Here is a 20,696-nt window from a genome sequence, read left to right on the forward strand (position 1 = left end):
AAAATTAATATAAAAAGTAAACTAATAAAACAAATCTTAAAAATGGAATGGGGGGTGGGGGTTAGAATTGGGGAGGTACAGGGAGTAACCCCCATTCTTCTTTAGCTCAAAACAATCCAAGATTCCTGCCAACTTTCCAAGCCCAATCAGATCCAAATCTAAAAAAAAAAAATTAAAGGGTTAAAATACAATTATGAAGAAAAGTTATGTGATTAAAATCTAATTAAAACAAAAAAAAATTATTGAAAGAATTTCAGAAAAAATACTAATTTTCTAATTATTTACAAAAACTAAAAAAATACTCCTAAAAACCTATTTTTTACTAAAATTATAAAAAAAATAAGATTTAATAGAAAAACCTAAAACTAATCTAATTCTATACCATTAAAAAGAAAAAAAAAACTAAGAAAACCTAAAAAAATTTGCATAAACTAAGAGTTGTCAGTCGCTAATAGCCAGAGACCTTGTATGTCTATGGTCTTTGATCTCATAAATCCTGTTAACTGCCAACATGCCCCAATAGAAAGTAAGAGGTAGCCATTAATCATTTAGAATGCAATTTAACATAGACATAAGAAGGTAGACACAAGAATGTAAAGGAAAATTTGAAAACATTGGATTAAAACAAGAAAACACGTGGTCATTCAATGTTAGATTTAGAATAAACTTAAATGAATTAGCCATTGGAGATTTACGGTAGTTAATGAATTAACGGTTGAAATCTTAAGTGTAGTTAATATATTAGTCTTTGGAGACTTATTGATAGTTAATCGATTAGTCATTTTTGTCTGTTTTGAGTATAACGGTCAGAATATGTGAGTTTATTAATTGTATTTGTTGATTGCATGAATGGAACAAGAATAACAAGATGTATCAAGTTTTTTCACAAAAAATTTGTGATCTACCACTTAATCAACTGTTCGAAATGAAGGAAGAGGTTTAGAACACTCAAGGTAAAAGATGATATCAAATAAAACACTCAATATATAATACTAGATAAAAATAAAATAAAAATATCAATTACAATACATTTAACACATAAATTAGAACCTAATCTCAAAATCAAACTAAAAATCAAAATTGTCATCAACTTCCATAATGTTAAAGATTTCGAAATAAATAAAATTTACATTTTAATCTTTCTATATATCAACACCTTCTTTTCATTGGAACCCAACACATCTTTTACTTTTACTTTGACCATTTATGGGTTTTGACTTTTGATTTTTGTATAGACTTTTTCAGAAATCAATACTTTTCCACTTGGGATTCCACTTTCTCCTAGGCTTTTTGTGTGGTTGATTTTGAAGTGAAGTTAATGGCTCTCAATTCATTGTCTATTGACTTGCATTAACAATAGCTAATTGGTTTACTCGTAGGATACAACTTAATGAACTATTTGTCAAATAGGTGAAATAGTTCCTTTGAAGTGTTGAATGTTGAATAGGTAAATTAAAAAGTGGTCAAAATATTTAAAGTTGGAATAATAAAAAAATAGGAGTACACGATGAAGCTGATGAAGTGTAAGGAAAAACACTCGAGCATATATAAAAAAAAAAAAAAAAGTGGAAAAAATAAAAACAAAAATATATAAGAAATTGGAACAAAAGTTAAGATTATTTAATTAAAATTTTTTACAAATTAAATAAAAATATGTGATGCATATTATAATGAATATAGATCTCACATTTTTTTTTAAATTATTTCCACTTTCTGTTTTAAACACATCAATTCATACTACTTTAGACAATATTAAAGACAAATTTTAACACATTTAATGTGTTAAAAATAATATCTGTATTGAGTTAATATACTAAATTAATAACAAAAAACTTTCGAAATATTTTAATAATATTTTTTTCTTATGAAATAAACATTAAATTATATATTTGATTATTTAATAATAAAAAACTATTACATATTTACAATTACTTTTATTCTCGTACATTATTCATTGTTATATTTATTAAAATTAATAGTTAATAATTTTATATTTTAATTAAATTATTTTATATTTTTTATCACGTTTAACATGTTTTTAAATTTCTACAAAATGAGCTAGTTTTAGTTCTTTCTTTTTCATCCATCACAGATTGATCCCTCGTATTCTTCAAAATTAGTTAACTATTTTTTGAAAGAGAGATTGCGTGAAAATTTCAATTGGCATTTACTAATGTCTATAATACAATATCAATATGTGATATTTACTTAAAATTTTGGAAGGATAATAATTTTTCTTTTAAAATCGTGTATAGTAAGTTTTGCATACCATAAGAAGAATCTCCAAATGTCTATAAGGATGAAACAAAATTAGAGACCAAAATGAAATTTGATTAATTTTATAGAAACTTAATTTCTAAAAATTTATTTATAAATATTTTTGGAAGAAAACATAAAAAGTCATAATTTTCACAAATTATAGGAAAAATATTTTACAATTTAGCTTCTTCATAACTTAAATTGTGGAAAAAACATGATTTAACTGGATTTAAAATATAATTTTTAATATTTTCATACATATGTAATTAAAGAAAATAATTCACAAATTCTTATTCTATTTTCTATTATAAATTGAAAAAAAAACAAATAAAGAAAGCGACATGTGAAACGGGGTTTTATGTTATTGAATTAGTTTATAGTTATTGCTCGATAACTGAACCTATTATTTAATTCTATTTAACTTGTGAAGACAAAATTTCTCGTGACCGGACACACCACACATCACAACATAACACAAACATTGGTTTCTTTTCCATCGCCATTTTAGGGTTTCAAAGTTTCACTTTCCCTTTCTTCCCTCTCACCTGCATAGCTCATTTTCCTTCAATCCATGCCTTTTATTTTCGCTTTCTTTCTCCAATTCGTCTAATTTCACCATCGTTCGACGCGGTACTTTTGCTTTTCTCTCCCCACGTTTCTTCCTTCAATGTGCTCTGCACCTGCCATGTCGTTTTAGCGGTGATTTTTTTTTTTTTTTTTTTTTTTTTTTTTTGTGAATTAGGGAAGCTTTCCTCTTTTGTGGTACCGTTGTGTCGAGTTTGGGTTTGCAGCTCGAATTTAGTAGAACTGGAATGCTCGATTTGGGGTATTTTGTTTCGAAAATAGAAATAATGAATGGGTGCTCTGTTTTCTGTTTTTGGTTGTTTGGGTGGAATGTTTGGTTTTCTTTTTGATTCTGTAAGAAATAGGAGGAAACATGGGAAGTGCATCTTGGTTTATGATTCTATCTTGGTTTACGAAGTAAAGATTTTGGGGCAATTTTTCGTTGAGAAAGAAATGCAGTTATAATCTTATTTAGGGATTTATGTTGCTTTATAAGGAGGGCTTGTAATTTTTCATGTATGCTTATAGCTTGATTGTTGGTTAGAACCGAGTACATTTGGCTTGTGTTTTTAATAAGTGTATTTAGTTGTGTTCTTTTTGAGTGGATTGTGCCTCCCTTGAATTCAATCTAAAAATCTCCGTTTGGAGTGCGGTGGCATTGGTTCCATGTATGGTTTCAGCCTGTGTCTTTGTATTATAATTGCTTGTTTAAACACCGGTACTTATGGCTTATTGCTTATGTCTTTCCTCCTTGGTATTTGTGGAGCGATATCCAGTTTTTCTATTGATGAAAACTTTAATCCTAGTTACATCCAGCCAAATGCTAAGTTTTAGCGTGCACCATTGTGATTAAGCCAAGTATATGCCTATATTAGTCAGTTTAGCTTTTCCCAACTTTGATTGCTGGGTTGGAATGAAATGTATTTCTTTCTATTACAATAATTGACTGCAATTGAACACTGTAAGTTTTTATCTTTCTTTGTCTTAATGTGTTATGAGTTAGTCACGAGTTGATTAGCATTTCTATTTCTTTGGTCCATGGCCTGTCATAAAGGAATGTTCAAAGAAGTTATATAGCTGTAATATTTTGTAAGACTTTTGGATGATTAAAAACGGTGGAGCTCAATCGTTCATTGACTAAGCTACTAAAGTAGTGCCATTAATACTTTATTTTGTGAAATTATTTTTCTCATCCATACATGAATCTCATAAATTTCTTTTCACCTTTGGGAGGGGTAGTTATCTCAGGCAGGGTTGGACAGTGACCAGGCATTTTACATTTTACATTTATGCTAAAGGCGAGTTCGAAAGAATTTACAAAGATGCTGCATACGGAACTTATTTTTGAGTGAACGTTGCAAATAGTACATGATATAGACTCAGATTTATAGTAATACACTTTATCACTCGGGGAGTTCTCATTCCTAAAGTTGTGGTTTTCTTTTGATCAAGTTTGGCTTGAGTGACCTTCCTTGTGTCTTGTTTTCTCTATTATCTTTGACGTTGAGCGAAATGAATATAGACAGAAGTTTGCGGGTTAGGTCCCTGTTACGTAGTTGAACCTGCAATTCATGCTGGGAAGTGTGGTGATTTAGTTGGTCTAGAAGATTTATGCTGAGAATATAATTATGGGTTACGGATATAACCTGCATTCTCTCTGTTCTTAGAGTCAGACTGATGAAAACAATTGCTCATTTTACCCTAGGATTGCAATTACTGAACAACTCAATTGATCTATTGTCCATAAAACACCGCTTGTCCATCTTGTCTTTGTGCAAATGCACTAGCATCTTCCCCTGCACGCATGCCTTCTGACATATATTCGAGGACAAATGATTCATATTGTTGTCTGAGTCGGTTTAAATTTGGCTTTAGATTTGATGTGTGTTTGTGATTACAATGCTTGTTTGCAAATGTTGCCTCAGATTAACTAATAAACCGGCATCAAGTATATGCATTAAAAGCTGCTCTTTCTTCAGGTATATTGGAATCTCACCTGGGTTCTAATTGATGCATTCACACCGTTAGCAGTTGGATTCCAATTCTAAGATGAGCAATTCTCACTCTGAAAATCATGCAAGTGATTTATTCTTTGTAATTTCATCAATTAGGTAGTTGTCTGTAGTAGCCTAGTTGGTCTGAAAGATAGAATTATCTATATGCAGGATGAAGCAACTGTGGTGGGATTTGAAGTTCCAAAATCACCTGAATCCAGTTACAACAACGTCTACCCTGGAAATGAAGATGAGGCAAGGGATCCGCCTATGGTGCCTTCACATTTGCAACACACTTTGCTCAATTATCCTGCTACAAGAGACACTGCAGGAACAGTTCCATTGCCTCAGAACGTGATTCTAAATCATCTTTACATCGAGAATAGAGAGTCCCCAAGATCTGTGGTGGCTTTGGGATTCACTCATCGTTTCCGTTCTAAATATGTTACAGTCGTCCTTTACAAACCAGTCCAAAGAAGGGGAAATACAGGCATTTAATGTTCATATTCGAAACTTAATCACCGACGACTGTTTGTAATGATTTATTGTAGACTCAATATTCCAATTACTGGAAATGATATTTTAATGAACTTAAGTAGATTATTTCTTGGTAATTTAACTGTATATTTGTTTGTAAATTCGTTTTAACCTTGTGGCACAATTATAAATAATGAGTTTTTGGTGGTTTGATGGGGATCTGATATATATATATATATATATATATATATATATATATATATATATATCTTAGAAACAGATGTTAGAAACTGGGATCAGTGTTCAATATCAACTATTCTAAAACACCCCTTCCATTAAATTATTATATGTGTTGATATATATACTCTCTCATTTCATTTGTATTTTGACCCAGCTTATTAGTTTTAAAAAAATTGTTTATTTATTAATTGTGTATTAACTTTCATTGTATTTAGTACAGCTAAACATAAATTGTCAACATGTATCAATGTTCAAATATAAAAGTAGAACTAAGTTGGTACATGATTGAAGAGTAATAATTTAAAATTATAATGCAATAAATAATTAAAATTAATAACATTATAATAATAAATATAAAAAATTAAGTTTTAATACTTTATATAGTATTTTAATGCTTAATAGTTAATTTTGTAAAAAATATTAAATTAAATTAGTTAAATTTTAAATTAATTTTAGACTTAATACTATTATTGGTTCCAATTTTGGTTGGAAATGTTTGAAATAGTCTCAATTTTTTTTTTCTTTTCAATGTAGTCCTAAAATGGTAATTTATGTTCAATTTAGTCCTTTTTATAAACGTTGTTTAAATCATTAATGATCAAAAGTCCATATGTGTAATCGGTGACACATCACCCTTTACACGTCATCATCATCTCCTACCTCTAGAAACCCTAGCACCACCTAACCTAACCCTAACCACCATTGCCACGCTCAAAGCCAGCCACCATCTTCTCACTTCCATCTTCAGATATTTCGAAACCACCACCACCGCTATTCATCTTCTTTGTCCAACAACCATCCAGAAACACCACCATGACCATCTTCACCTTCCTCCAACGTGAATCGCCATTAACACTTGTAACGACAACCATGATTGCCGCAACGAGGTAGCGAGTTATGTGCAAGCTCATCTTCTCCTCAAGTCTTCAACCTGCAAAAGGAAATACAAAAAACGAAAAAGCCAATTGGAGCATAATTGATGCCGCAAAAGCGCCATTCTCCATCAATCTTCATCTTCTCCAGTCATCGTGAAGCTACTCTTCGAACCTGCAAGTAGAAAGAAACTAAAGAAACCAAATCGCAGACAAGCAACAACGAGCCAAATTTACATCACGACATTCCTGCATTTCGAAACCCATTCAATTTTCCTCTCGAGGCACAGGCGTAAGGAAACCTTTCCCCCTTGCATTCAGAAACCCTAATTTTTTGGGTAGGGAAGGGCCGCCATGTGACAGTCTCTCATTAGCTGCATCATGTTTTAATCAAGGTAGGTTAGCAGTTAAATGACATGTCATTCATTGATTGCGCATCTGGACATTTGACCGCGATTTAAATGGCGTTTGAATTGAATACAAATTACGATCTTTAAGATTATATAGAACATGAAAAAAAAATTAGTACCATTTTGAATAAAGTTGACAAAAATCGAGACCCACAATAGTATTAAGCCTTAATTTTATTATCTATTTTTAAAATTGATATGTAAGGTATAATAATTAAATATCTATAAATATACTTATTACCATAATAAATGAATAATTAAAATAAAAATATTAAAATGATTAATAAAATAAATTTAATATTTTGTTAACCTATATTTATACTAAAATTATAGATGATTAAATAAATAAAATAATAAATAAAATAAAATTATTTATTTAAGTTGTGATAATTTATTTTAATATAATTTGATTATAAGAACAATTATTTATTTATTTATTAAAATTTAATAATAATTTTATATTTTTATTTAATTTTAATTTTAACTTTATTTTACATTATAAAAAAAAGTTAATTTCACATCAAATTACTTTTAATTATTTGTTATAAATTATTTTCTAAATATATGAACAAACAACCAAATAATTTTATCATACAAAATAAAATCTTACAAATTTTCTCTCACTTTCCAAACTCTTACCCTTAATCCGTAGAATCTTGCTTCCTGTCCTATTTTCTTTCTTCTCTTGTCTTTTTTTTTTTTTCAACCTCCATTTCATCCAAATAAAATCTTATTTAATTTTTTTTTACCATTTTTTTCCTATACTTATTTCAGGCTTCACAAACATTCTTCTCTATCTTCTATTAAGGTTGACAAAACCAGATACTCATAAAACTGAAAAAGAGCATGTTCCTATAAATATATTTTTAATATTCATAAATGATCCTTGATTTTAATTTGGTTTTCTTACTGATGATAAATTTAGTTTAGTGTAACTTTGTGTTTAAAATTTGATTCTTGAATAGTTATATTAATACTCTTCATTGGATGGTTTTGTGAGATAACAATTATGCCTTGAGGAACAAAAGTAAAAGTGACCAAAATATTGCATAATCATTTTAAAAGTTATGCATGTTTATATTTATTTATAAGACTATTTTTGATACAATATAATAATTTATATTTTATATTTTTATTTTTTTATAACCTAAAAAATATAAGTGTAAATTTAAATTTTACATCAAATAAAAATAAAAAAGTTAAAAAAAATCATAAATTAACTGTTTTAATAATTTGTAGTTTCAAAATTTCCCTTTCCCCTATTTGGCCAACATATATACGAATATATAAATACTTTTTTGAATATAATTTTAAAAAGTAGTACGGAAAAGGTATAAGATTATTACAATGGATGTAAAAAAGAAATGAATTAATAATAATAAATATTATTATTCTTATTATTATTATAGTTAGTGGTGGATGTTGAATAATATTGAAAGAACTCTAGGTGTTCCTGAAAGGGTGGGACGCGTTATGTACGAGACTGTGTTGGTTGTGTTAATTAAATTTATTTTATAGTTTTTTTCCAATTAGCTGTTTAAAATAACTAGTTTTCTATCCATTATTTTCCAAATATTTTTTTATTGAGATAAAGTTAAGTTATGTTACTTGGTTTTATAAAAAATATGATAATTTAAATTTATCTTTTAATATAATATTAAAATTTATTATAATGAACGATTTACATAAATTTAGTCATACACTTGAAAAAGTTATGTATGATAATATGATTTTCCATGAATAAATGTATTAAAAATCCTTTACTTACTATATATAAAATCAAATCATAATATATAAATGATAACAATTGACTTTTTACTTTAAGAATTAGCTTTTGTTAATATGAATTAGACTTGAATTTATATATGATATTATCATATGTTATTAACTATTGTCTGATAAAGTCATTAGATGATTTGTAAGTATTTTGGTGTACTGAATATTATTATAAACTTTCCTGATGGTGAACAAGTTGAAGTGAGTTTTTCACATATTTATAATAGAAACATTAGTCTAAGAGAAATTGTGTTTATGAGAAATTGTCTTTTAAGTGAAATTGTATATATTTAAGAGAATATGAATGGATGATATAGTCATATAGTTATTATTTTGTTAGTTTTATATATTTGAAATGAACCGATCATAAATTATAACATAAATATATAAAAAAATTGTTAAATATAGAATTTTTCATAGTTATTGTTTGACTTTCAATTTGATTTGCTGTAGGCCCAAAGTTGTTAGGAGAGAAGCCACTTCTTCCCTTCTACTTGTCAACTCTCTAACATTACGTCATTGAAACATATTTAAGTTTGGTTTTTGAATATCAGTTAACAAATTTAGTCAGATGTTCTCACACTTGGAAGTGTAAATAAATAAATAAATCGCTGCATTGAAAAAAAAATCATCTTTTTATATGAATTTACTTCGAATTCTAAAAAACTGCATAATTTAACAGCACATGTTCCAGAGTTGATTATACGTCACATGAACCTTTGAGACATAGCATGGGCTCTTTTACGCATACGCGGCAAAATGGATTACCTGAAATACGGTTCTCTTTAATGTTTAAAGCTTTGCAGCCGTTGGGAATCTCATTGGCTCTTAGCGGATAGTCAACGACTTCAGTACTATAAATACAACACATTTGTCTCTCCTTCACAGCATCACCATCACTTCTCAAACCAACTGACAGTGTTAAGATCAAATGGGTGATATTGAGGGATCTCCGGGAAGCTCCATGCATGGAGTGACAGGGAGGGAACAAACCTTCATTGCCTCAGTGGCTTCCCCTATGGTCCCAACTGACACAACGGCAAATTTTGCTTTGCCAGTTGATTCTGAGCATAAAGCCAAGGTTTTTAAACTGTTTTCCCTGGCCAATCCCCATATGAGAACCTTCCACCTCTCTTGGATATCCTTCTTCACATGCTTTGTCTCAACCTTTGCAGCAGCCCCTCTTGTCCCCATCATTCGAGACAACCTCAACCTCACCAAGAGTGACATTGGGAATGCCGGGGTTGCTTCTGTCTCCGGCAGCATCTTCTCCAGGCTCACAATGGGTGCAGTTTGTGACCTCTTGGGCCCTCGTTATGGCTGTGCCTTCCTCATCATGCTTTCTGCCCCAACTGTCTTCTGCATGTCGTTTGTGGATGATGCTGCAGGATATATAGCAGTGAGGTTCATGATTGGGTTCTCCTTGGCCACTTTTGTGTCATGTCAGTACTGGATGAGTACCATGTTCAACAGTAAGATTATTGGGCTTGTGAATGGGACTGCTGCAGGGTGGGGAAACATGGGCGGTGGAGCCACTCAGCTCATAATGCCCTTGGTCTATGAATTGATCAGAAGAGCTGGAGCTACTCCCTTCACTGCCTGGAGAATTGCCTTCTTCATTCCAGGTTGGTTGCATGTCATCATGGGGATCTTGGTCCTAACCCTAGGCCAAGATTTGCCTGATGGCAACCTTGGTACCTTGCAGAAGAAGGGTGATGTTGCCAAAGACAAATTCTCCAAGGTTAGCCTCCTTGTTCTTTATATGTTTTCATCTCTCAGTAACAGTAAAATTCTCACATTATTTTTATTTTCTATTTTCAAGCACTTATATAATCAGATTTCACTGTGCAAATAGAAAACGAAAATGAATTTCGCCTTCTTTGCCTACTAATTAACATAAAAACATTAATCAGACAAAATTGGTCAAATTTTTGGGAAGAAGAAGAATAAAGACTTTTTCAAGCTTTAACTCATTATCTAACTCGAATTTATTGTGTGTTCAGGTGTTATGGTATGCCATAACAAATTACAGGACATGGATTTTTGCCCTCCTCTATGGGTACTCTATGGGAGTTGAATTAACCACTGACAATGTCATTGCTGAGTATTTCTATGACAGGTTAGTTCATTCATCATCGAACTCAACCCAAAAGCCTAAAGTTTAATTGATTTATCTACACATACGTAATATCCCCCACTAATTTATTCTCTCTATGATGAGATCAAAGAATGAATATTAAAAAATATTTATATTTTTATTTAATATAGTTTCTATAATAACTATCTGTTTAAGTAATGTGGTTAATTTGATATAAAACAGGTTTAATCTGAAGCTACACACTGCTGGAATCATCGCTGCTTCATTTGGAATGGCAAATCTCCTGGCTCGTCCCTTTGGTGGATACACTTCTGATGTTGCAGCCAGGTTGTTCGGCATGAGGGGCAGGCTTTGGACCCTGTGGGTCCTCCAAACCTTAGGAGGTGTTTTCTGCATATGGCTTGGTCGTGCCAACTCACTTCCCATTGCAGTCTTGGCTATGATCCTCTTCTCTATTGGCGCTCAAGCTGCATGTGGTGCAACTTTTGGCATCATTCCTTTCATCTCAAGGCGTTCTCTGGGGATCATATCCGGTCTAACTGGTGCAGGTGGCAACTTTGGCTCTGGTTTGACCCAGTTGATCTTCTTTTCAACCTCAAAGTTTTCTACATCCACTGGTCTCTCCTTGATGGGAATCATGATTGTGTGTTGTACTCTTCCTGTGACTCTTGTTCACTTCCCCCAGTGGGGTAGCATGTTCCTCCCTCCTTCAAAAGACATCAATAAGTCAACTGAAGAATATTATTACACTTCTGAATGGAATGAGGAAGAGAAGCAAAAGGGTTTGCACCAGAATAGTCTGAAATTTGCTGAGAATAGCCGTTCAGAAAGAGGTAAGCGTGTGGCCTCAGCCCCCACACCACCAAACACAACCCCAACCCATATCTAGCTTCTCTACTTTCCAAACATTCACTCCTTTGTCGAAATTTATAACCCTTGGACGAAGATCAAACGAACAAAACTTGGTTTAGATAAAATATGAGTCATTTGATCCAAGTCGAACGGTTATTGTTTAATGCGTAAAGAGTGTCTTTCACACATTCCTAGATAGGAGTGTCTGGTCTTTCTGTGTAAGGATTTGCGTATATACGGGTTATACGCAAGAATGAATCATTATACCGAAAAAAAGTGATGTAAAAAATAATTAATAAAGCATATTGTGTTTGAATTTTGTTGTGCAAATGATATATACTCATATTATGAGATGGGCACGTTGAATATTCTGAATTGTAAAAGAAATAGAGAATAAAATAGAGATTCAGAGTAGAGAGTTGTGAGCTGGTAAATGCATGATGTCACTAATCCACTCTCAATCAAAAAGTCAGCACGGATCTAGATGGTGGGAATTCTTTGATGACGTTTTATTAATTAGTGGATAGAAATAATATATTAATTCCTAAACTCCATTATTGTAGATTTGTTTAAGGTAAGTTGCCTGATATCTGACCAACACAATGTGATTTCAATAATTATAAACATTAACTTGGCTTGGGTTCAGTGTGAACTCCGAAGTGTTGCATCGAACCCTTTTGCAAATTTTATGTGTTAATTACATGGGTAACGTGCTTACGTCTGCTAACCACTATCTGTCGTATGCTACGTATATGCTACTTCCTGTTTCATTCAATTCCAACTTCTTCGGACGGCAAATGCTAACCTTTGTGTTTGACAATATCAAATGCCAAACAAAGTACAAGTAGTGTGATATATGTCTGTGAGCTAGTCAGTTTTTGGGTACGAACGTAAATTATTAGTATTTTTCATTCCAGTTATGGTATAGACACTCAAGAAGCCAACAAGATTGAAGCAATTGTTTATTTGCAGATGGCTGCTTAAGCAGTATAAACACGAAATTGGCATATGTATCTCTCGTTTTATCATACGAAATTAAATATTTTAATGATGCGTAAAGGAAGAAAAACAGAGGTATTGTAATGTAATAAGAAAAGAGAAATAATGAATATCCATTAGGTGTTTAAAAGAAATAGATTTTCATATATGAATTCTCATCTTTAAATACTCGTATTCTCCATCTTTATTTCTCTCGGTAGATTCACAACTTTTTTTTCAAGGTTGTGTGTGTACTAAAACCATGTTTTCTTAACCATACATGTCAATACTCTCCCCTGAGATAAAGCATAGATTTTTTATCATGCTACAAATAATCTGAATGGCCATCCATCAATTTGCAAGAGGAGTATATAAATATGCATGTTAGTTCAACTCAAATTCTATTCTATCAAGACCCCACATATGGCTTTATCTCTTGTTGACATAGGACTTTTAACACGAGTATGTGTGTTAACGGTAGTACTGACGAGCTAGGTTGATAGCATGTAGTTCTAAACTAGTAACTTAGTTTTCCACTGCCACCACAGGTTGAACAGGATCTACCAGAAGAACATTTTGTACAATAGCTCCACTTCTTTGGAAGCCTGGTATAAGTAATCCACTTGAATGGCTAAACCGAAAAAATAATTATTTGAGGAAAAGAGATGTAAGAAAATAGTACCGATCTGTGAATCGAGTCGCCATATTCTTGGCTTGCACTCTTGCCTGATCAGAACTTTCACCAGAACGTTTCCTAAGAACGAACCCTTCACCATTGCATTCAGAACATATACCAGAACCTCCACAATCTTCACATGCTTTCGATTGAATCTTTAATTTCAAATAAAAAACTTTTTAGATAAACAGTGTGGAATTCAGCACACAATTTAATCATCGTTTTTCTCTTCTTTCTCAATTTTAGCCCAATTCTGGAAATACCATCAACGAATTATCTGTTGTATCGATACTGACACTCCAAATTTTTTTTATTCCCACTTGACACTACCCTTTACTCTATTTTTCTTTACAAATACAAAATTTCACTTTTGTTAGGATCACTTTACTCCTATAATGATTGTCAATCTTTTTCCTTATAAAGTTAAGTGGATCCATAAATCAATTAGGGGAAAGCAATTACCAAGTTGTCAAGAGATATGAAAGATTAACCCTATTAATGTTGGGTTCTCAACAATAACAATGTAACAAAACACAAGAATAAAATTGAAAGAAAACACTTTCATTGATCTTGGAAGGTTCTATACACAAACAGTCTAACACAATTTCAGGTCTAATATTTAAGTTCATAAAGGTATCCATATATAGAACAGAAAACCGTCAAGACAGCTGAATTTAATAAATGTTTGTCCTAAACTGTCTGTCGCACTACTACTAGACTGTCTATTACTCCCCTCCATTAGACAGTTTAACCATTTGCTCTTCAGCAGATAGACTGCTACACATAATTTAGAGCTAATCATCACAATTAATTTTTCCATGAAATTTCTTTATTGAAACAGAATTAGTGATGTCACTTAAGCAATGTGAATTCTGCTAGTTCAATCTATACATTACACTAAAACTACAACTGCAACAACCATTGAAAAGTTGAAGTATAGAGAAGCGTTACTTAATTGTTTGGACAAGCAAGGTTGTTTTTCAGTAGCATGGCATATTGCAGAGTTTGTAAGTACAATTAATCATTTTTCTGATACTATCAATAACGAGGGTTGTGACCTGTGCTGGCTCAGAAGTTTTGGATCTCTTTACGATAAGAGTAGCTGCTGCACCGACGAAAGTTACAGCTACTGCCATTGAAGCTGCAGTCTCAGCCAGTGCAGAGGAAACGGTGGATATTCTCCTTCTTTGCAGTTGTAACTTAACATCTGTTAAATGAATAAAATAAGAATAGCAAATACAGCATTCCTTCGTACTTTGCATCATCAATAGTTTTCATCAGTGGATCTCTTGTTTAGTGACAGATGAGATGGAAGAGCCATCCATATTCTATGCATTAAGTAAATAAGTAATTACTTTTTATCTTTCAGTAATGAACAGGGAGAATTGAATGAAAAGGGAAAAGATACTAAAATGACAAGTAAGATTTATAAATAAGTATCTTTAAGATATCAAAAGCAAGCCTTTTTAAGTAAAAATATAGTAGTTCAGTTCTCTATTGGAAGTAAGAATTTTTGTTCTATCTTCAATGGTATATTTAAGGTGTATTCCTAACATGTATTTAGTTCTGTATATTCTTGTTCATCTATCATAACAAATACTGTCAAATTGTGCGTATTAAATTGAATTCAAACAAAAAAATTAAAGAACCCTCAAGCAGCATTGATTGTATTAACAGTTGAAAGCAGTATCGTTGTTGATCTGAGAAACTGTGAACGTGAACTACACGGCTATTCCTACCAGAACTGGTTACTCATCCAATAGGTGTATATTCACTCAAACACACCATCTTCAATCCACACCAAATTTAACTACTTGTTTTATTATGTTTGAGATAGCACACAAATAAAGAAATGAGAAAGTACAAGAAGGATTGATGAAGAACAATAAATATAGAGAGAAGATGGTTTTGTTTAGGAAAGTAAGAAGAAAGCATCTTACTATGAGAGAAGCAAGGAAGTGATACAGAGGTAGCCATTCAGTTATGCTTTGTTCGGTTCTGTTCTGTCCACCCACCCTTACTTTCTCTGCTGCTCCCTTATCATCTTCTCTCCCACAATTCCCCAAAAATTAATTTCTTTTAACATTATTGTATACCAAGATATAGATAGGTTAGATTTTAACATGTTTTTTCTCTCTCTCTCTCTCTATATACCTATTTTTTTTTTATATATTTTGGCTTCTTTAGAAATATTCTTTGTAATTTTTTATTTTTTTAATCTTTGGTTTAATTATATTTTTTATTTTTTATATATTCGATTGCTTTAATTTTTTTTATTTTTTCAATTTATTCTTTTTATTATTTTCTTTTGAAAATAATTTAATTTAATTATTTTCATTGAGGTTAAGATTGTGTTTATATATGTTCGAGTAATAATACAATGACACACTTTTACATTCATTTGACATATAATATAAAAGTAAAATAGTCTAAAATGTATAAAATCTTATATTTTTTAAAAAAGAAAAGAGTAAAAAATAAATAATGATTATATCAAATGAATATAAAAAATTTAAGTTTGTAAAAGAATCATTTCTCTATATGTAATGAACTTTCTAAAATTTTTAATTTTTATAAAAATAATATAAATTATTACCTATTATTATCTTCTCACATTGACCGTATTGTCTCATGTCACATTGAAGTAATTGTTTTTAATTTAATTTTTATATTTAAAATTTTAATTTTAATTTAAAACTAAATTAATAATTATAATTAATTATAATATATATATATATATATATATATAAATATTTTTTTAAAAATTAAAAAAATATAAATTATATTTTCCTTATGATTAAACAGATAGGCTAAATCTATTATATGCAAAAACAACTTAACTGATTCAATTAAATGAAAAAAAAAAAAAAAACTTACGTAAATTAAGATTTTGGTAAGATAAAAGATACCTAAACTTGTTTTTTCTCTGAATTGACAAAATATAAACAAGAAACAAAAATAAAATATTTCAAAATTTTTTAAAAAATTTAGATGCAATCGAGATGGTAATTTAAGAAAAAAAATGTTTTATTTTTTATTTATATTCTATAGTAAACTTAATTTCATTGAAATATTCTTTCTTTGATAATCTTCCAATTTTCTAAACTAAACAAAAATCAAATTATATATATATTAATTATTTTTTTATCGACAAATATTAATTATTAATTAGTATTTTGTTAATGAAAAAAAAAAAAACCTATAAAATCTCTTTTTCTTCGTTCTAAACTCATTAAACTCACTCTATATATCTTAAATGTTAATAATAAAAAAAAAAGTTAAACCACAACTTCTCCATCTCTTTTCTTTCATTTTAGGTGAAAATCACTTTATCAACCCTTTCGGGTATTCCATTAATAATACCATTATTATTTAATAAGAGACTAAGCTTAAATAAACATTAAGATTTTGGTCTTACACTGTAGTAAAAAAAATGTAAGCAATATTTATGTTTTTTCATAAAAATAAGTAAAATGAAGTTTTTATACTTAATATTACGTTAAAACAAAATATACTCAATAACTCATTTTTCTATTATTACTTTTCTTAAAGTTGAATAATATATACACAGTTATTTGAACATATATTTTATTTCAACTAATACAATAACCAGTGTGTGTGAATTAAGATAAACAAAAAACAGTTTTAAATAACAGTCGTATATGTCACATGTGTGTCAGAGAACGCGTTCAACGCTGCAACTCATGAGCATTTCGAATACTCATAAATAATAACTGTATTTTACAAATTTAATTTTTCTTTTCAATTTACTGTAACGCAAATAAGTATATCATAATAATAAGAAAAATTATAATTTTTTTCGACATTTTAATTCTTGATATTCTCATTTGAGATTTATACAGTTCTAACTAACATGAATTTATTTATTTTCTTATATTATATTGTGTCCTAAAATATTTAAATATTCAGAATATTCTTGTTTGATTTGTGTCATACCCGTGTCTAATGTAGCTTCAACTTGTGACGTGCTTCCCGTGAGCAAACTAATTATGGCGGTGTCTTCGGAAAAATTAATGTAATAGTTTCGAAGCATTATGATTTCGTATGTTTACATGAACTAACGGAGTTTTTTAATTTACTGAAAGATAAATAAAACTATTTTTGTTGAATTGATTAAAAATGATGTCGGTCTCTTCTTTTTCAACGTTTTGTTGGTGAATGTGAATCATAAATGGTACAGTTTGCACATTTTATGACCTTTTTACTGTAGGTGGTTCAGGTATGCGTGAGCTTTTCATGTTAAATTATATTAATTTAATAATTGGTTTATAAATTTAAAGATGTAAAAATTTTAATATAATAATTTTTAGAATATAAATGTATTAAAATTATAAGAATTATTAAAAATAATTTCTCTATTTTTACTTAAAAAATATTTTAGTATTTTATTAAAGTTGATAAAATACACATATTTTCTTTCGTTAATACGTTAAATTTGTTAAAAAAAAGAGAGTAAAATGTTACGTTCTCATCAAGATAGATAAACAATAATTTTGACAGAAATAATTTTTTTATATTATCAAGAAAGTATTTAAAAGAAGTAAAAAAAGAAAAAAAACAAATGATTGAGAAAACTATATAATAAATGTAGATAAATTCTTTTCTATTAAGTATATGATAACAGTGTAAATCATAAAATACAACATCATGTATATTTTCATTTGATTGAAATTACAAAAATTGTTTACGTTTTAAACACTTGTTATAGATTCTCTTGCTTGTATTCCAGATTAGTTTTGTGTAATTATAAGTGTCAGTGAAAAATGGTTGATCGGAGAACCACTTTACATATCAGGGGAGAGTCTGTGAGAAAGTAAGATTGATGTGTGAAGGAAATATGGTGGACCCGATTCTGAGATATGAAGCTACGTGTTGGGTGTGAGTAGCTATGGGCAGTGTCAGTAGTTAAACTGCACTACGAAGCTCATGTCTATTAAATTTCAGACCCAACTTAACCAATTGTTCCCAGATTGCATAAACTTTGAAAAAAGATGAGGAGAAACAAAAGATTTCGGGGGTGGGGTTAATGTTCTTTTGCTTCTCTTTAAACATCACAAGATTTACATGTCCCCTTGTACTTGTTGAATCATTTCAATTAATAGGGCAATGGATATTCATCTAAAAACACTAAAAGTTGCAATTTTTATTTTCAATTTATGCAAAGTTAAGATTTTTATTTCACCGTGATTTGTCTAACCTTGAGGTGAAGAGTTAAATGTGTTATTTATTAAGAGGGTTTTATGGGAATGTGTGAATGGGGAAAAATCAAGATTGATGAGGATGATTAGGTGGCCAACCGATATAATGGGAAGTAAAGAGTGTAGTGATAGAGATGATAGAGATGATAGAAGTTGTTAATTAATCCACTTCAATTCTTACACTGACTCATCAACACACTCATAATTGTGCTATTATGTTACCTACAATCTTCTTTAAATGGTTCCCCAATTGGTTGGCAAAATCTCAATTATTTTTCACCAGGTGACTTCCTCCAACACTTTTTTTCTTCACTTTAATAAAGAGAAAACAGTGTTAAAATTTTATTGTGAACAAAAAGAAGATATTATTACTTGGATTTAGGGGCAAATTTGAGTGAGTGCAATAAACATGAACTCACGAGCATCCTCACTCTCGAAACACAGAAAAAAAAGAGCACCAACCTCGCCAACTCACCTCCACCACACCTCCAAAGTTATGGTGTACCACCAATGAGCTGTGCATACCTGCATTCTGTAGCTATTCACGAGCCTATTTAAGACACTCGGTTTAACCACTGCACAACAATCTACCATAAAACCCCTTCTTCTTTCTTTCACAGACTCAGACCAAAAACACAAGTTCCAAAAAAATCTAGATGTCTCCCATTACACATATCTCCCTTCTGGCCCTTCTCCTCATCTTTTCTATGGATTCCCTTCACGTCACCATGGCTGCAAGGGTCATTCCTCGAAGTGCTCCCAGCACAGTTACAAGGCCTCTCTTTTTATCTGAAGCTGAAACTTATCTGAAGCCACGTCTTGGTCACAAACACAGCGTCTTCCGTGAGGGACAGGTGAAGGATTGCTTGCCAAAAGGGTATAGGCATAACTCGGCTCCGAGCAGATTCGTCAACTATGACACTCTTGGTTCTAGTGGCTGTTCTGGAATGCATTTGGAGAAGCCACGAGGATGATGATATTGATGATGATGATGTCGTGGTGAATGTAGAAGACTTTCGTTTCAAGGGTTTGTAAATGGTCGGAAGATGAGAAGATTGTGTCGCTTTGCTTTGCATTTTGTGATTGATATTTGTTGCAAAATTTTGAGGGATGTGCATAGGTAAGGTGAAAATGTTAGTATTCTTTTCTTGTTGTGTATAGGTCAATGTTTAAAACATTGACAGAACATGAGAAACAGAGAAGATGTTTTTGTTTTTACCAAGCCATCAGCATATTTGCCATGCATGTAATAACGCCAAAGGAACATTATATACCATGTACCACCCCAATAGGGTGATGTGATATTATACTATGTAATGTTTTGCATGTTATCGTGAAGTACAATATATTGAGTGTGATTGGCGCATTGGCTTATAAATTTTCAGTTTGTGTAAGGAGTAAAAGATTGGATAGAAGTTATTATAATTAAATAAGTTAATAAAAGAAAAATTTAGATTCAATTTTTTAAGTAAAAGATTGTTTGTTTGGAAAAAGAAATAGAGAACAGTCTTAATTTCCCAAGTTTATCTAAAGCACCTTCCAATTGGAAGAAGAAAAGAAATATAAAAATAGGCACATATTATACATCGTCCCAAAATACGATTTTTATTCATAGATGTGTATATTAAGTTTTAATTTCCCATAAAAAAAGTTGTGTTTTTGCTTATCTTTTTAATATTGAAATGGTCTACTTTTGTTCATCTTAGCATATTATGTAAACCACTTTTTTTCCTTTTTAAAACATTATTTAAATCACTTTGAGATTTAAAAATAAAACATTTTGAAATTAAAAGACTAAAAATGACTAAATATTAAAAGTTATAACTAAATTTACATGTTTTAAAAATAAATTTACCTGTTTTAAAAATAAATTAATAAATAAAAGATTTTTTCTTTCTAAGTACTATATATATATTGAGCACACTAAGTATAGGGTAGGGCAAACTAATGTCATTATTAGCTTATGTACATTTGACGTGAAGACAAAGCAAAGCAATATGCAGTCTTTTTTTAAGCCTAAATCATAAACAATTATAATATAGAAGACCATATTAGCACCAATTTCAAACAATATCTTAATTATTTGTCAAATTATTTTTCTGAGTTTTGATATTTTAACATTCATTTTATCTCATATGTTTCGTATAACCGACCAGTCCTCTATCATCTGAATGGCCAATGTTTCCAGATAAATATTAGGTAAATGAAAATCAACATTCTCATCATGACTTATTTTCTACAAATCGAACAATCCATCCAAATTGCAAACCATCGTTCGGTC

At 30.4% G+C, this 20,696-nt stretch overlaps 4 protein-coding genes across 5 annotated transcripts; 3 read left to right on the top strand and 1 right to left on the bottom strand.

The window, feature by feature from the left end:
- Window positions 1–2,683: 2,683 nt before the first annotated feature.
- Window positions 2,684–5,431, top strand: LOC106756177 (SNF1-related protein kinase regulatory subunit beta-3). Of its 2 annotated transcripts, none has more exons than XM_014638479.2 (3): window positions 2,684–2,958; window positions 4,803–4,899; window positions 4,989–5,431. In XM_014638479.2, the coding sequence occupies exons 2-3, from the start codon at window positions 4,873–4,875 to the stop codon at window positions 5,313–5,315; spliced, it is 354 nt and encodes a 117-aa protein (XP_014493965.1). In that variant the 5' UTR covers window positions 2,684–2,958; window positions 4,803–4,872; the 3' UTR covers window positions 5,316–5,431. The 2 variants fall into 2 exon arrangements, with proteins under 2 accessions (XP_014493965.1, XP_014493964.1); XM_014638478.2 differs by having other exon boundaries at window positions 2,685–2,889.
- Window positions 5,432–9,266: 3,835 nt separating this feature from the next.
- On the top strand, window positions 9,267–12,532 carry LOC106756175 (high affinity nitrate transporter 2.4). The gene is made up of 3 exons (XM_014638476.2): window positions 9,267–10,333; window positions 10,596–10,711; window positions 10,913–12,532. The coding sequence occupies exons 1-3, from the start codon at window positions 9,524–9,526 to the stop codon at window positions 11,577–11,579; spliced, it is 1,593 nt and encodes a 530-aa protein (XP_014493962.1). The 5' UTR covers window positions 9,267–9,523; the 3' UTR covers window positions 11,580–12,532.
- A 130-nt stretch (window positions 12,533–12,662) lies between these two features.
- Window positions 12,663–15,274, bottom strand: LOC106756176. Its single transcript, XM_014638477.2, has 4 exons — window positions 15,137–15,274; window positions 14,255–14,403; window positions 13,203–13,351; window positions 12,663–13,125 (listed from the first exon to the last, which is right to left on the bottom strand). Exons 1-4 carry the CDS (start codon window positions 15,171–15,173, stop codon window positions 13,038–13,040), a joined length of 423 nt encoding a protein of 140 aa, XP_014493963.1. The 5' UTR covers window positions 15,174–15,274; the 3' UTR covers window positions 12,663–13,037.
- Window positions 15,275–18,852: 3,578 nt separating this feature from the next.
- LOC106755816 lies at window positions 18,853–19,771 on the top strand. The gene has a single exon (XM_014638031.2). The coding sequence runs from the start codon at window positions 19,072–19,074 to the stop codon at window positions 19,387–19,389; it is 318 nt and encodes a 105-aa protein (XP_014493517.1). The 5' UTR covers window positions 18,853–19,071; the 3' UTR covers window positions 19,390–19,771.
- The last annotated feature ends 925 nt before the right edge of the window (window positions 19,772–20,696 follow it).

Source organism: Vigna radiata, chromosome 2 (assembly GCF_000741045.1).
Source record: "Vigna radiata var. radiata cultivar VC1973A chromosome 2, Vradiata_ver6, whole genome shotgun sequence".
NCBI classification, from domain to species: Eukaryota; Viridiplantae; Streptophyta; class Magnoliopsida; order Fabales; family Fabaceae; genus Vigna; species Vigna radiata.

Bases quoted from the DNA above. Each gene is read 5' to 3' on its own strand.
- LOC106756175 (XM_014638476.2), top strand. From the start codon at position 9,524: ATGGGTGATATTGAGGGATCTCCGGGAAGCTCCATGCATGGAGTGACA. The intron at 10,334-10,595 runs GTTAGCCTCCTT...TTGTGTGTTCAG, and splicing joins CCAAAGACAAATTCTCCAAG to GTGTTATGGTATGCCATAAC. The intron at 10,712-10,912 runs GTTAGTTCATTC...GATATAAAACAG, and splicing joins GCTGAGTATTTCTATGACAG to GTTTAATCTGAAGCTACACA.
- LOC106756176 (XM_014638477.2), bottom strand. From the start codon at position 15,173: ATGGCTACCTCTGTATCACTTCCTTGCTTCTCTCATA. The intron at 13,352-14,254 runs GTCACAACCCTC...TTGAAATTAAAG, and splicing joins AAACTTCTGAGCCAGCACAG to ATTCAATCGAAAGCATGTGA. The intron at 13,126-13,202 runs GTACTATTTTCT...TACTTATACCAG, and splicing joins GCGACTCGATTCACAGATCG to GCTTCCAAAGAAGTGGAGCT.
- LOC106755816 (XM_014638031.2), top strand. From the start codon at position 19,072: ATGTCTCCCATTACACATATCTCCCTTCTGGCCCTTCTCCTCATCTTT.
- LOC106756177 (XM_014638479.2), top strand. From the start codon at position 4,873: ATGAGCAATTCTCACTCTGAAAATCAT. The intron at 4,900-4,988 runs GCAAGTGATTTA...ATCTATATGCAG, and splicing joins ATTCTCACTCTGAAAATCAT to GATGAAGCAACTGTGGTGGG.